Raw genomic sequence first — 16141 nt, 5'->3', positions numbered from 1 at the left:
TGTCTGCGCATGGAAAGTCATTTAGAAGAGCAGCGCTATGAGGAATTCCTGTCTCAATACTCTTGTAGTAGCTGAGCTCTCTTTCTGCTCTTAAACACTTCTGAGCTGGGAAACCTGTAGCAGTAAACTTGGAAAGTTCCAGTTAGCTCTATAAAAGTGCCCGTAATAGGTCTGGACCGTGTCACCTAAATATTAAGTTTTGAGGCCACCTGCTCACTGACCTGTGTGACAATGAATTATGTTAATAGGCACTTATACCGAGAGTGGATAAACTTTTTCAGCCGGAAGGCCATATTTCCTTCTGGGCAATCTACTGAAGGCCACAAGCGGAGGTGGGCAGGGCCAGAGGCAAAAGTGGGCGGAGCAATGAACATTATTTTTACCTTTGTACAGTGGGCTAGTTTCTACAAGCACTCATGTAATCATTTCTATCCTCCATCCAGGCAATCGAGAAGCATTGTCAGAATTCAATGATATAATCCAGCCAGGCACACAAGGAAGGTGCAAAGTAGGGCTGCAAAGCATAGCTGCCAAGTCTCCCGTTTTTCGCGGGAAACCCCCGGATTTTAATCCATTTCCTGCTGTTATCCCAAATAGAAAAAAAAATCCCAGAAATCCCCCGGATTTCCTACCTGCCAGGGAGGCTCCATTTCGGGTGCCGCTCTGCCCATGCCTGGGCACCGGAAATCGGGCAGAGCGGCACCGGAAGTTGCTTCTACGCATGTCCGGACATGCGTAGAAGCAACTTCCGGTGCCGCGCCGCTGCTGATCCCACATTTTTCAGCAGCTATGCTACTAAGGATTGAGGCCTACGGACAGGGGATTGTTTTGGGTGCCAGGTGGATACCCAGTGTGGCATAATGGTTAGAGTGTTGGACTAGGACCAGGGAGTTGTGGGTTCAAATCCCCATTCCACCATCAAGCTCACTGGGTGACCTTGGGCCAGGCTCCATCTCTTAGCCCAGGGGTGCCCAAACTTTTTTCAAAAAGGGCCAGATTTGATGAAGTGAACGTGTGTGAGGGCCGACCAAAGTTGTTCAACATTTTTTAGGATTTTACCCCAGCACATTTACAGTCATACCTCGGTTTAAGTACGCTTCAGTTTGAGTACTTTCAGTTTAAGTACTCCGCGGACCCATCTGGAACGGATTAATTTACTTTCAATGGGAAAGTTCACTTCAGGTTAAGTACGCTTCAGGTTAAGTATGACCTTCCAGAACCAATTACACTCATACTTCGGGTTAAGTACACTTCAGGTTGAGTACTCCACGGACCGTCTGGAATGGATTAACCCACTTTCCATTACTTTCAATGGGAAAGTTCGCTTCAGGTTAAGTACAGACTTCCGGAACCAATTGTGTACTTAAACCGAGGTACCACTGTACTGCCACGGGGGCCAGATTAAATCAACCGGCAGGCCAGATTAGGCCCCCGAAATGGACTTTGGACATGCCTGCCTTAGCCTAACCTACCTCACAGGGTTGTTGTGAGGATGAAATGGGAAGAGAACCATGTTTACCACCTTGAGATAAAGGTGGTATAAAAATGTAATAAATATAAAATAGAGAGGCCTGAAGGGTCACACTTGGTCCCTGGGCCTGAGCTTTCCTATTGCTTACTTAAATTAACAAAGGTATAGTTAAAGATATAATACTTCAAACATATGGTTTCTAGCTGTGTCTAAACTGTGGGCTTTGAAGAAAAAGCAATTGTTTGCTGTAAATTAATCAACATATTCTTACAATCTTCTCCACTTCATGGTATTTCTACTGTACTTCTGTTTGTAAACTGCTTTGGAAAATAAATAAATAAATAAATACAAATGTCTGTTCATCCATGAATTTTGGGTGTGACCAGACCAAGGATCTCTACGCCCAGGAGTGCAACAAAACCTACATTTCCCCTTTCTCTTTTCACAGCTTTTTTCGGGAAATACCTCAATGAATACAATGGCAGCTACATCCCTCCTGGCTGGCGAGAGTGGGTTGGATTAATCAAGAACTCTCGTTTCTACAACTATACTATTTGTCGCAATGGCCTCAAAGAGAAGCACGGCTTTGATTATGCAAAGGTATTGCACAGACATGTTTCCATAGTATTATGTGCTATCTGTTAAACTCCCTTTTTTTCCTTCACGCTAGAAGAATTAATGTTATGCTCAACATCCCTCGATGGCCTTAAATCTTGTGTTCTGATCTGTAGGGTTAGAACTCCTTTGGAATGTAACTGCGTTCACAGAACGGAAAAGCCCACTCAGTGCTGCAGTGAATTTGTAATGGATGCCACCCCCCTCAACTTAAATGTGATTTAATTAGGATTCGTGTTCTCTGATACTCTTCAGAGGTTTTTTTCCTATAGAAAAGAAGTACACGTGTTTATTAAATACTTTAAGGCTATTGTTGTATTTTTAAAACTCCCTCGAACTCAAAAAGCTGGTTGAGCTTCAGGTGCGAGAAGAAGTTAGCTGGAAATCAGGGTAGAATACCTTCAGTGAATTTCCCCTTTAAATACTGTATAGTCACTCCTCAACCATATTTTGAACTTATAGGAGTTTGAGGAGTTATTTGGGGAGTTCCGTGGGGTCAGTTAATTTGTAGGTTCTTCGCGATAGGGTGAAACTGATCACAGCTGTTCGGGTTGCCCCAACAGTATTGTGCAAAATGCACTCGGCCTCCTTTCAGTGTTTGCTTTTGCAGCTGTTCAGGAATTTGTATCCACATTGTTTGATTGATTAGTCATGCCTGGAAGTGTTTGAAGCTGCACACATTGTCTTGGAACTCTTCTCTGGAGCTCACACCCATTCGTTGGGCCAAAAATGGAATGCTTAGAGTTGGCAAGTGGCTTAATTATTGAGTTTTCATCTTTACATTTTTTGTTCCCTCCTCTTTCTTGCAGATTTTCACATTACTACCTTGGCTCTCCATTAAGCTAGGGGTGTTGTCGTTGGTTGGGGAGGTGGGGGGGGTTGACAACAGCAGCTGCACTGCTGCTCTAAACTATGCAATTTTTTAAAAAAGACTCACTTAGATGTGTTCGTGCACATTTTAAAAAGTTATTTTAAATATTTTATAAGTTGCTATTCGTCTGATTCTGATGCGAGGGCAGCACGCAAACACTGTGTGTGTGTGTGTGTGTGTGTGTGTGTAAGTAAGTAAGTAAGTAAGTAAACACATAAGCAATTAAAACCATTATGTATGAGATGGCTTAGGAAAGGGTAAAGGGGCCCCTGACCATTAGGTCCAGTCGTGACCGACTCTGGGGTTGCGCGCTCATCTTGCATTATTGGCCGAGGGAGCCGGCGTATAGCTTCCAGGTCATGTGGCCAGCATGACAAAGCCACTTCTGGCAAACCAGAGCAGCACATGGAAACACCGTTTACCTTCCCGCTATAGCGGTTCCTATTTATCTACTTGCATTTTGACGTGCTTTCAAACTGCTAGGTTGGCAGGAGATGGCTTAGACAATGTTAAATGGCAGTACGAATTAAAATGTTTTAACCTTGCACCAAAATGATTGTAATGTGGGTGCCAGGCGAGCCTCTCTAAGAGGGCATTCTAAAGTCAAGGTGTCATCACTGAAAAAGCCATCTCCTGTGGCCGAATAATGCTCTTCTGCCACAGAAGGCAATTGGAGGAGAACCTCAACAGCTCTTAAGAAATGAGCGGGATGATTCTTATTGTAACAAGAACACAGATAGCATGACTGTGAGTCTGAGCTATGATGTAGGTCAGGCTTCCTCAAACTCGGCCCTCCAGATGTTTTTGGCCTACAACTCCCATGATCCCTAGCTAGCAGGACCAGGGGTGATGGGAATTGTAGCCTCAAAACATCTGGAGGGCCAAGTTTGAGGAAGCCTGATCTAGGTGGATATTCCTGGTTCAGATCTCACTTCTTTCGTAATCTCATTATGTTGCCATAGCGTGGTTTTGGTGCAGTTGTAATAATAATAATAATAATAATAATAATAATAATAATAATAATAATAATACACTGCCCCTATGACTGGGTTTCTGGCTGGAAAGAGGCATTTTCTCTTTCCCATTAAACACAGCTTGTTATGCAGATCAGCAAACTTGTTTACTGTTAGCTATGGGTTGTGTCCAATGCTAGTCCAACTCAGAGTAAGTCCATTGGAATGAAGTGAATCTTAAGTTAGTCACATTCTTTTACTTCAGTGAGTCTACTCTGAGTATGGCTAGCATTTGTTTAAACAACTGTGTCTAACAATCACTGTATGTCAGTTTGGACAAACTAAACTATGGTAAATGGGAAACTCCTTTCTGCTGCACCAAAGGAAGGGGGAGTGTATGAGTCACTGTGACTTGGTCTTGTCACACTAAACTATGGCTACATCTGAACTAGGCCATTTTGAAAAGGGCAAGTAATAACCTTAAAAAAATTGTACATAAAATAGACAAAGTGTATTCCATTTGTGCATTATTGCAGTACCAAATCATTGTATTGTAATTGGGTCAGAAAGACCTGTGTTCAGTTCCTTCCTCATCTCTGAATTTACTGTCTTAAGCCACCCTTTCCTCTGTTCTTGCTTTGCCTTGACACCTTTTGCCTCCGTTCTCCCTTGCTATCCTGTTTGTTAATCCTTCCCAGAACACAGCTGTTCATCTGGGCACAGGCTTGACTTTGGAACGGAATTGTAATTCTGGTCTTTGGGAATTGTGTCTGCGTCTTTAGCCCAGCTTTTGAAACTGGAGCCTGAGAGAAATCGCATTTGTTTCATAGCTCACCCTAGCAGAATGAAGCACTGTGAAATGGTCTGGTATAAGCGATGCACTTGGCAATTCTTGTTTTTGTGTTGAATGTTTGTTTCAGGACTATTTCACAGATTTAATCACTAATGACAGCATTAATTATTTCAAAACGTCTAAGAGGATGTATCCCCATAGACCTATAATGATGGTGATCAGTCACGCGGCCCCCCATGGCCCTGAAGACTCTGCGCCACAGTTCTCCGAGCTCTATCCAAACGCTTCCCAGCACATGTAAGTTAAACATTGCACCATGACTATGCTGATGATTTGACTGCTGCTTAAATGTCCCTGCATAAAACATGACATTGCTGTTTAGACTAAAAAATGGGGGCTTTTTCTTAATTGTGTATCATGCTGCTAGATCTCAGGATGACAGCTCATGGTTTTCTTTACAGAGGTTGTGTCTGTTGGAGGTATCTGCCTCTTTGGTGACTATAGGAGAACCTTGGAGGCTTCTGTGTAAGGTGATATGCACCAAATGTTTCCGCTATTTTGCAGGTTCTCTTCCTATTTTTCTGCCCTGGTCTGTCAGATAGATGGGCTGCTAACTTACACCCACTTACCTGGACTAAGCACCATTGCACTCTATTATAATTAGTTCTAAGAATATGTGTACAGTGGTACCTTGGTTCCCAAACAGCTTAGTTGTCGAACAAATCGACTTCTGAACGCCACAAACCCGGAAGTAAGTGTTCTGGTTTGTGAACGTTTTCCAGAAGCCAAACGTCCAACGTAGCTTACGCAGCTTCCAATTAAGTGCAGGAAGCTCCTGCAGCCAATCGGTAGCCGCGCCTTGGTTTTCAAACCAAGTTCAAGAACCAAGGTACCACTGTTTAGGATTATAGATGTTTAAATGAATGGTGGGTGCCTTTTGTCTCTATGGTAAATGCACGTGCAGATCCACAGGATATATTTAAAGCATACTTAAAACTCATGGTTTCCTGGGAACTGTAGTTTGTTAAGGGTGCTGGGGCTATGGTTCCCAGGATTCTGTGGAGGAAGTCATGTGCTTTATCAGCGTGCATTGAATATGCTTCAAATGGATAGTGTGAGTCTGCCCGCAAAGCACCATGCAATTGTACAGACGCCCATTTCACATGCTGCAGCTCCCGGAAGTCTGCATGTTTGTGCATTGCTTTACAGCTCAGAGGATAGTGGCCAATATGTCATCATCTGGCTGGAAACTAGTGTCCAGGTTCATTTCCCAGCCTGATAGAAGTTTCTGTGACCTTGGCATAGTGATAGCTCACAGGTGCAGAGCAAGAAGGCTCCCCCTTCCCTGTGCATCTGATTATTATTGTATGTTCTTTCTTAGGGACATAGGATGCTGCCTTTATACCAGGGCTGTTTATTTGTCCATCTAGGCCAGGGCTGTCTAATCTGACTAGCAGAAGCTGCTATCCAGGGTCTCAGGCAAACATCTCCCACCAACTACTACCCGAGCCTTTTAACTGGAGATGCCAGGGAATTAAGAACATAGGACTTTCTGCATGTGTGTAAGGGGGGTGATGTCCAAGGCTTTTAAGCTTCCTGTATGATGTTCAACAGAAGTTACCCTTTGACATTTAATCCTACTGTACATTTTAATATGTGATGACTGATTTTAGCAAGAATGAGCAAGCATTTGCTGCTGGGCACCATCCGATTTGCCGTTAGCATTCAATAGTGGTACCACCTGAGGTGGAAGAATGAATTGTATAATTTTAGGTTGTAGCTGTGAAACACTTTTTAAAATGCTAATTACATTTTAAAATCTCCCTGCCAATGGAAACTGGCACATCAGGAGAGCGGGTTGATATTTTTTCTTTGATGTTATAGGGGTTTTCCCACTTTGTAGGAAACTTCTTTAAAAAAAAAAGCTTTCAGAATTGCGCACTCATGTACTTTGAAGTGGTACAGTCCACTTTATTGCTTCAGAATTCTGCGTCCTCATCTTACTGCATGTGTAGATTTATCCTGGAGGTGAATGCAAACCAGAGTTTAACCTGTGGTTAGAAGGAAGTTTCCTACAGTGACCTGAAGCAAGACACTGTGAACATTAAACATGGCACACACATAACTGTAGCTACCCTGAGTGCTGCAAAAGGAAGAGAGGAATTTGAGCAGGAGAAAGCAGGATAACACAGACGGGAGTGGAAAGAGCTGCCAGAGGGACACTTCTGATCATAGGCTTAGCAGAGTTACATATACTTGGTTTCCACTGAGCCTTGTGTTTTAAGGAGGTTTGTGTCTGGCAACTCTGGAAACTTGTTTTGTCCTGAATGTCGAGACAAATTTGACTCTCTTTTTCTTCAAGCAAAGAAACTTGCGCTTAACTTCTGTGATGCTGGGACATTATGGGAATGTCAAAACGGTGAGGGGCTAGGAGGCTCCCAGCATAGAGCAGGGCTATGGTGTTGCCTAAGGGCAGGTATCCCCAAACTTCGGCCCTCCAGATGTTTTGGACTACAATTCCCATCTTCCCCGACCACTGGTCCTGTTAGCTAGGGATCATGGGAGTTGTTGGCCAAAACATCTGGAGGGCTGCAGTTTGGGGATGCCTGCCTAAGGGCATGCCAGTATTGCAAGTCATAGCAAACATAAATTATTTCTCTTGGAAACAAACACCTACCTACCAGGTATCGACACAGCAGTGTAAACAAGAACAACAACACTTTTTGTTTCTCTTTTTCAAGAAGTGACTGTCATTTTCTCCTTTAAAGATCTCACTGAAGGAAAGGTGCTTGACTTGCTCTTTCTCATATTTAGGTGTGCGGGTTGAATGAAAAATTTAACTCCTCAAGTGACACAGGTCTCCTTTTTTGACGGTGGGTAGGGAGATTCAATATCCGGAAGAAATATCAACAACCTCAGATATGCTGATGACACAACCTTGATGGCAGAAAGTGAGGAGGAGTTAAAGAACCTTATAATGAGGGTGAAAGAGGACAGCGCAAAATATAGTTCTGAAACTCAACACCAAAAAAACTAAGATCATGGCCACTGGTCCCATCACCTCCTGGCAAAAAGGGGAAGAAATGGAGGCAGTGAGAGATATTACTTTCTTGGGTTCCATGATCAGTGCAGATGGTGACAGCAGTCACAAAATTAAAAGAATCTTGCTTCTTGGGAGAAAAACAATGACAAACCTAGACAGCATCTTAAAAAGCAGAGACATCACCTTGCCGACAAAGGTCCTTATAGTTAAAGCTATGGTTTCCCCAGTAGTGATGTATGGAAGTGAGAGCTGGACCATAAAGAAGGCTGATCGCCGAAGAATTGATGCTTTTGAATTATGGTGCTGGAGGAGACTCTTGAGAGTCCCATGGACTGCAAGAGGATCAAACCTATCCATTCTGAAGGAAATCAGCCCCGAGTGCTCACTGGAAGGACAGATCGTGAAGCTGAGGCTCCAATACTTTGGCCACCTCATGAGAAGAGAAGACTCCCTGGAAAAGACCCTGATGTTGGGAATGATTGAGGGCACTAGGAGAAGGGGACGACAGAGGACGAGATGGTTGCACAGTGTTCTCGAAGCTATGAACATGAGTCTGACCAAACTGGGAGGCAGTGGAAGACAGGAGTGCCTGGCGTGCTATGGTCCATGGGGTCATGAAGAGCCGGACACGACTAAATGACTAAACAACAACAACAGGGAGATTCAAAAAAATTGTGTCCATTCTCCATGTTGCCGTGTTAGGAATGTTAAGTATGAGAAATATTTAGTTTTATGTATATTTAGACTAAATTAAAAGCTTCACAAAGATTTTATCAGTGTGCATTACGTGCAAATACATCTACTTATGTTAGGTGCAGGTGATTTTTCAAAGGCAACCAAGTGAAAGCATGCAACATACATCAAACTGTAAGAACAAGTATGAGGCAAAGCAATAGGAAAAACCACCAAAGAATTGTTATTCAATGTAATGTATGTTCTGGCTGTAATCCTAAGTGAAGTTTTTGTTGGCACAGCTCTGATTAAGTCAGTGGGGCTCTGCCAGAACAAGTGGATTTCAGCATAGAATCCCATTCTTAAATTGTCTGCAGAAGGCAAGATCAAGGCCTACAGTCTATTTTGAGAATTGCCATTGGCTAGGGAAATAAACCCTGAAATTGTTTGAAATGGGATGTGTGGGTGTGGGTGTGTAATGGTGTCATAAGTGCCTAAATCAAGTGAGTGAGTCTAATAAGGAATGTGACTGTTATTGCTCTTTCTCCCCTTGGGGATCACCCTTAGATCCACGATATAGCAGGTACTTGCTAATTATTCTGTTTCCCTCTTAAACTGAACATGTATTTGTGTTGAGAGAGGCCTCTGAATATGTGTCTCTGGAGAATCACTGCCGATTCCGGTGTGCTGTATTGGTTAAGCTATTTGGTCTGAAGCATCTAGTTTAACCTTATTTGACAGGGCTTAATCACGGAGAGGAACTTATTGTGTCTTTTGCCTCTCGTGGAATATTTAAATGTGTGCTTGCTGTAATGGAAACCTCTTGGACTAATCACTTTCAGTTTTGTTCCCTTGGTGTTTCTGGAAATGCTGTGAAATCATACCATTGGCTGTGTTTCTGATCCTATGAGACTATTCTTAGGGTGTTTTCACTCATGACACTAGGCTAGGAGTGCTTCTTAATCTAGAATGAATCATTTCCCAAAGCTGCTAATAGAAAGTGGAATGTGATGTTTGGACAGTCAAGTGTACATTTTAGCCCTCGTAGGTTGCTTATGGGAAATGCATCCCAGTTTAGAATCACTTCGTTTAGACTTCAATCCTATACTACCGACTGATCTCAGTGGAACTCGCTTCTAAGTAGAAATGCACAGGATTGCACTGAACAGATAACTTGCAAACCAGCTTCAGACCTTTCTGGTGGTGCTAATGATTTTTAGCTTGATGCTGGGTACGATCCTCTGCATGAGTCCCAGGTCAATGAAATCCTGATTGGGTCAATTTTGTCTCTAGAGGGGTGTGTTGAAATCCATTACTAGTTCCAGATGCCCCATTAAGCTTTGTGGGTGTCTGAACTACAGTGTCTCCCTCAACCTCCCCATGCTGCATGGCAAACTGCGTCCTGCTGAGCTCATGCAGAACTTCCGTTCTTTTTATGCAGAACTTTCAATGTCTCTAAAGTATTTCTCTGGATTATAAACATAGAAGGCTTAATGAAGGGAGCAGATGAGTTTATTAAAGGTTGGGAAAGCAATTATAAGAGTAATGTCGTAGTCAAGAATCTGGCTTTCTTCCTGCATGTGCAAACACTTCTTCTTAGATCACAGATAGAGCCTGGGCCCTGGGTAGCAGCTCCTTCACAGAGAGTACAATCACATCCAGAATAGGCAGTTGATCTGTCTCCCACCGCAAGAACCATCCACCCCTAAGGCCTCTGTCTTTCCAAGATTCAAGATCATTTCAACCTGGGGCCTCTCCTGCCTCAGATTTAATGTAGAAATGAATAAATAAATATGTTGTAGCAGCAAAGCAGGTAAAGATACTACAGAGAATTGACGAAATCTATCTATGTAAAGGAAATGGTGGTGTACAACAAAAACCTTTCTGTTCAAAAGGACTGTGTCATGTTGGAATGTAAACACATTCCGTGCTGTACAGCACTGGACTGTACATTTTTCTCTACAGAAGGGGAAAAAATCAGGAACAATAGTCGCACAGATGTGAGGAGCACAATTACGTATGTTATAGGATATGACACCATCTTCTAATCATGTTAAAAGAAAATGAAAATTTCTGTGTTCTGGGTATTCTTTCTGAGACATCCACTTATTGTGATAAAGGGCTTCAGAAAACACCTCAGAGTGAATGCATAGAATACTGGAGTTGTAACTGGGAGATTTTGGGTCAGATCCCAGATCTGCAGTGTATACAGCTGGATTTTTTTAGTTGCTATTGCTTAATCTTACCTCTTGATTTATGAAAATGTATTTCATTATTTTATCACATTTTTTTCCAGAGATCCTGTTATGCTAAGCATGCAAATCATATCAATTCAGGCATCTTATGGGCAAAGGGTGCAGGTATTAACAAGAGAAATGAACTTTTGGAAGCTTCTAAACTATCATCTCTCTCTCTCTCTATTTTTTTAGAACTCCCAGTTACAACTATGCACCAAATATGGATAAACATTGGATCATGCAATATACAGGTCCCATGCTTCCTATCCACATGGAATTCACAAATACCTTGCAGCGCAAACGACTTCAAACTTTGCTGTCAGTTGATGACTCCATGGAAAGGGTGAGCAAATGAAAATCCTGAAAGCAATTTTTTTAGCCTTCCACTCGCTTTAATCCTGCTGCTGTCATGAGCCCCTTAGTAATATTGTGTTCATGGAAGGCAATCTTACTTGGCTACGAGTGATCGTCAAAGGAGAAAGAAAAGAAGAAGAAGAAGAAGAAGAAGAAGAGGAAGAAGAAGAAGAAGAAGAAGAAGAAGAAGAAGAAGAAGAAGAAGAAGAAGAAGAAGAAGAAGAAGAAGAAGTTTGCAGGATAATGAATCTCTGTCCCAGAATACAGTATTTCCCACATTGGTGTTAACCCCAAAGAGGCACTTCCCCCTCTTCCTTTCACCAGTTCATACTTCTCTGTTGAAAGGGGGAGGAACAAAGGGGGTTAGGAAGAGATAGGTCTTTCCTATCATAAAGGAGATGTCTGCCCAGAATTCTGCAGCTCTTTGTACGAGGGGAAATGGCATAGAATGATGTGGTATTATTTATAACACTAACAAGCAATTCTGAAGAAGCAACTGTATCCAGGAAATCATTCAGCAGTTTGGCAGAGTTAGACTGCGTTTTAATTTGTGTTCTGTAGGTTATTTTCTTAACTTGTCTATGACCTTTTCTCAAAAGGAGATTTACTCCTCCGGAATGGTGAGAAGGCGGCTTTGGATACAGATATTACTTGCCTTAGAGTTCCTTGGACAAATATTTGAATTTCACATCTATAATCATGCACGACTGCCATAAGAAATCCTTTTCTATTGTTAAATGTGGCAAAAAGTAGTTCCATTTTTGATAGGAAAAGACTGAATTGGGTTTAGCAAATGGAGAGAATATAAAGATATATACCAAGTGGCTGAGCTCATTCATTTGGATCCAGAGGAGCTACTGGTATATCTATTGGCAGAAGGGTCCACAAATCCAACCCACTGGCTTGAATCTTCTGGAGCGATTCATTCTGCAGGCACCATTTCTTTGAAACACTCACTATAATGTTGCTCTCTCTCTTTAGTATAGCACATGGTAGGCAGGTAGAAGGTTCCCTGGCATCTTCATGGATAGGAAATCCCTAATGGAAGGTCTGGGAAATATCTTCACTTGAGGCCTTGATGAGCTACCTCTCATCTAGAGTAGAGGATACTGGGTGTTCTTAGAAGGAATAATGGTCTAAGACATATCAGGAATAATGGTCTAATACATATCCATATGGCTCCAGAACCACATGAGAGGAAGACTTTTCAATAGCAAATGAATCACAGCTGCCTTTATCCATCCTCTGCTATTGAGACAGATACTGTTACAACCAACAGTGATCACTCACTGTACAGGATATTTGCAGTGGACATATATTGTGTGAAACCCACAAGCTCTCTCAAAAACCCTCATAAACTACAATATGAAAACTTGCTGACTTGATGTTTTTGGTTCAACACCAACACGCAACCATATAGGATCGTTTGCATATATTTGCTTGTATATGCCTGCTGTGTGTGTAATAGATTTGACTTAGCATTTTTTCCCCATATTTACTTTTCTATTTATTCTGTTTCAGTTATATCACATGCTAGTGGAGACTGGAGAACTGGAGAATACCTACATTATTTACACTGCTGACCATGGTTACCATATTGGGCAGTTTGGACTGGTCAAAGGGAAGTCAATGCCCTATGACTTTGACATCCGCGTCCCTTTCTTTATTCGTGGTCCAAGTGTAGAGCCGGGATCAGTGTACGTTCTCCTATGTCTGCAGCACAGCTGTTGTACCTAATGTAAAATATTTGTAAGCACATTTGATTGTCATTCTTAAGTGGCTGGTTTTTATTTCATCAAGATTATTGCAAAGCATTGGCTATGAAGATCAAACGTACCCCCTCCCCTTTATAGCCCTGTGCAGTTCTTCTTTTGTGGCTTGCTGCTAAAGAGTTATTAGGGTCATGTGAAGATATATTGTACTCATTGTGGCATAGCAGGCTACATAAATATAGATTTTGTGATGAGTCTTACTAGCACGAGAAGAATGTCTGCTTCATATCACTTCTGTTTAACTTAGACTCATATGAAGAAAATGTCTTGATATTAGCATGTTCCTGCTAACTGCACAGTTCTGGAAGGGGAACTTTTAGATTTCACTCCTATTATAAACAGTTTTACATCAAAGTACTACACTGGAAGTAATTGCCGTTCAAATTCTACAAGGATGTGAAAGTTTGCTTCCAACGTGCCTAATATAACTCTGACCTTTTTTGTAATTTTGCAGAATATCTCAGTTAGTACTGAATATTGACCTTGCTCCAACAGTTTTGGATATTGCAGGACTTGACACGCCTCCCGATATGGATGGCAAATCTATTCTAAAACTGCTGGACCTTGAAAAAGCAGGAAACAGGTGAGTTAAAGCTCTTTCTTGAAGGCTGTCTGGTAGTGAATGCCTGAGTAAATCAATAAGCAGATAGAAAACAAACTGTGGTAAAACTAGTGGAGTCGGCCCTTGCTTTCCCAGCTTAAAACTATTTTAAAGAACACATCTCTAAAGCTGTGGGAACATGTGGGCAGCTAGTTGGTTTGGAGGGAAAATAAATAGTTCACCTTTAATTGCCTAGACAAACATAGTCATAGAGGCCAACAGTAAATATTATTATTTTGATTTCAGGTTTCGAACAAACAAGAAAACCAAAGTTTGGCGTGATACATTCCTAGTGGAAAGAGGGTAATTATTGGGGCTGAGAGAGTTCTGGGAAAATCTTCCTGGTGGGCAACTGCACTTTTTTTTAATGGGCAGCAAAGCAATGAATGTTACGTGCAAACGCACAGATCTAGCTTCCTTCTTTCTAGTAGCTTGGCCCATTTGTTTGCTGCCATTGACACTGCAATCTATGAAGCTCATTCCTTACCTCAAAGCAGCTTCATCCAGCGATTTTCCAGATCCCATTGTTTTTCTTTCCTTCAGCTTGTCTGTTAATTGCTGCTCTTAGCTGTTTGTCCAATGCCAAGAGGTCTTTGCAAGATCCATAGTCCTGTAGCAACAGCCTCTGACTCATGGTTTCATGTGTCGGAGGTTGAGACTTGGCATTTTTGATGCCTGAGGTCAACCCCAAAATAATATGAAGCAGTAATAAGACAGTTGTGCGTCTGAGCTCATCCAGGGAACCTCCCTCTCACTGATGAGTTGCCATAAGCAGCCTGCTCTTCTTGGGAGTAGGGAGAAGAGCATCTGCAGTGTGTGTGTGTGTGTGCGCGCACATAAATTGTTCCTTTTTGGACATTAATACGTACATGGGAGCAATAGGCTGCAGCCCTTGACCTATGTACATTTATTAGAATGCATGAAGGTGCCTTCATAACTCTGGTCAGGCATCCTCCCCTTAGTTGTGTCATGGCCAGAGTGTGGTTCTGCTTCCTGAACTCTTTGTATCCCCTTTGCTCTCCCATTCCCACAGTGAGTGTGGCGTTGGGGAGGAGTCTGAAGAAGGGAGTTTCAACTGTGCAAGTATCTCCCATCTCCCGTGACGCAGAATCTTTCACAGGAAAAGGGCTGGTGTGCATGGCAGTCTGTGTAGGGACTCTGCTCAGGTGTTCTAATGAACATGCATCATTTCAGGGGTGACATCTTCATTGCTGCCCTCCCTACTTACATTCTTTTGGGGTGTGTTATATCTGGAAAGGGCTTGCCCGGGGCTTCCACATGTCTTCTTAAGAGTAGAAGGTCTTATGAGGGGGAATAACTTTGGCTGAAACAGAGAAATCCCCAAAGATACCCTGGGCCCGAAGAACATCGTTCATCTCAAGGCACATAGCTCACATAGTTCTCAATGGTTATCGGACTACCATTCTCGTCATCCCTGAACATTTCCCATGCTGGGTGGAGCTGGTGGGAGTTGCAGTACAACAATATCTGGAAAGCTACCATGTTGGCTTTTTCTTGTCTTCTTGCTATTTGCTACTGCTGCAGGGAAAGCTTGCCTTATTTCACGACATTTTCTATATTGCTTGATCGTCAGGATACCTGTAAGCAATTTATCCATGTGTGCTACTTATAAATGCCTGAGAGTGCTGCTTCTTTTCTTTTCTTTTTATAAAAAAGTAAATTTCTGCGCAAGAAGGAAGAAGCGAGCAAAAATGCCCAGCAATCGAATCACTTGCCCAAATATGAGAGAGTAAAGGAGTTGTGTCAGCAAGCAAGATACCAAACAGCTTGTGAGCAGCCTGGTCAGGTAAGCAAGAGACTACCCTTCCGTTTTTCATTATGTCTCTACTGTGTGTGCCTTCTTGAGAGATTAGGTGAGCACTCAATTTATTAATTTTTTGAAATTACTTTTATATCCTACCTTTCTCCCAAAGAGCTCAAGGTAGTGCACATATGGTTCTTCTTTTCCATACAAACCAAATGAAACTTCCAGGTTCTGGCCTCTTAGACACTAGCTCCTGGGAAGCAAATCATATTGCAAATATTGTAGAGTTGGTAGGGACTTCATAGAGTCATCTAGAAATCACAGCTAGAATCCCTGACAGATGGCCATCCAACCTCTGTTTAAAAACCTCCAGTGAAGGAGAGCCCACCATTTTCTGAGGTAGTCCGTTCCTCTGCCAAACAGTTAAAACAAGTGGGAGAGGACTGGTGTCTTCATGTAGATCTGGCACCAGAAGTTGGCACCAGTGGGCAGTTGCCAATGGCCTAAGCCCTCAGGAGGGCCTGTCAACAAACAGACTGCTACCTAAAGCTTCCTGGGCCTGAGGCTTCTCTCAGTGCCAGACACTTGCTGGCTTTTGGCTTGGCTGGCATCCACCCAGAACAACTCTACATCAGCTCCTCGGAGGGATTGTGGGAGGATTTCTTTTCAGTGGTAGTTGCCAACAGTAGCATTGGCTGTCTAGATTGCTGCTTTTGCTGCTGCTACACCTTTCTGCTGCCATTGCCGCTGCTGAGGTGCTGATAGTTAAAAGACCAACTGCTGCCATGGGGAGAAAGGAAGGGAAATTTGGGGTGGTGTCAAGGGCCCTGCCAGATGTAACACTGGTGCTGCCTTTAGGCTCAGCTTGTGAATGTTTTGGAGATACCTGGTAAGTTGATGCTGGAAACAGGGTGTTAGATTAGATGGGTTCCATTCTCTATAATCAACTGGACAAGGCCTCCTCTCTCTCTCCTCTGTCATTGCTAAATACAGG

General features: G+C 42.6%; 1 protein-coding gene across 7 annotated transcripts in view; it reads left to right on the top strand.

The window, feature by feature from the left end:
* The window catches only part of SULF1 (sulfatase 1), a 139626-nt gene that overhangs the window by 94875 nt on the left and 28610 nt on the right, over positions 1-16141 (top strand). For all 7 annotated transcript variants that reach the window (XM_060277759.1, XM_060277756.1, XM_060277757.1 and 4 more), the window contains 7 exons: positions 1920-2071; positions 4831-5000; positions 10848-10998; positions 12531-12706; positions 13236-13364; positions 13629-13685; positions 15060-15189. In XM_060277759.1, coding sequence (XP_060133742.1) covers positions 1920-2071; positions 4831-5000; positions 10848-10998; positions 12531-12706; positions 13236-13364; positions 13629-13685; positions 15060-15189 — 965 coding nt within the window. The remainder of the gene's footprint in view (positions 1-1919; positions 2072-4830; positions 5001-10847; positions 10999-12530; positions 12707-13235; positions 13365-13628; positions 13686-15059; positions 15190-16141) is intronic.

This window comes from Zootoca vivipara, chromosome 8 (assembly GCF_963506605.1).
Source record: "Zootoca vivipara chromosome 8, rZooViv1.1, whole genome shotgun sequence".
Classification (NCBI taxonomy): Eukaryota; Metazoa; Chordata; class Lepidosauria; order Squamata; family Lacertidae; genus Zootoca; species Zootoca vivipara.
The sequence above is the reverse complement of the archived record's forward strand: the minus strand, read 5'-3'. Positions and strand labels throughout refer to the sequence as shown.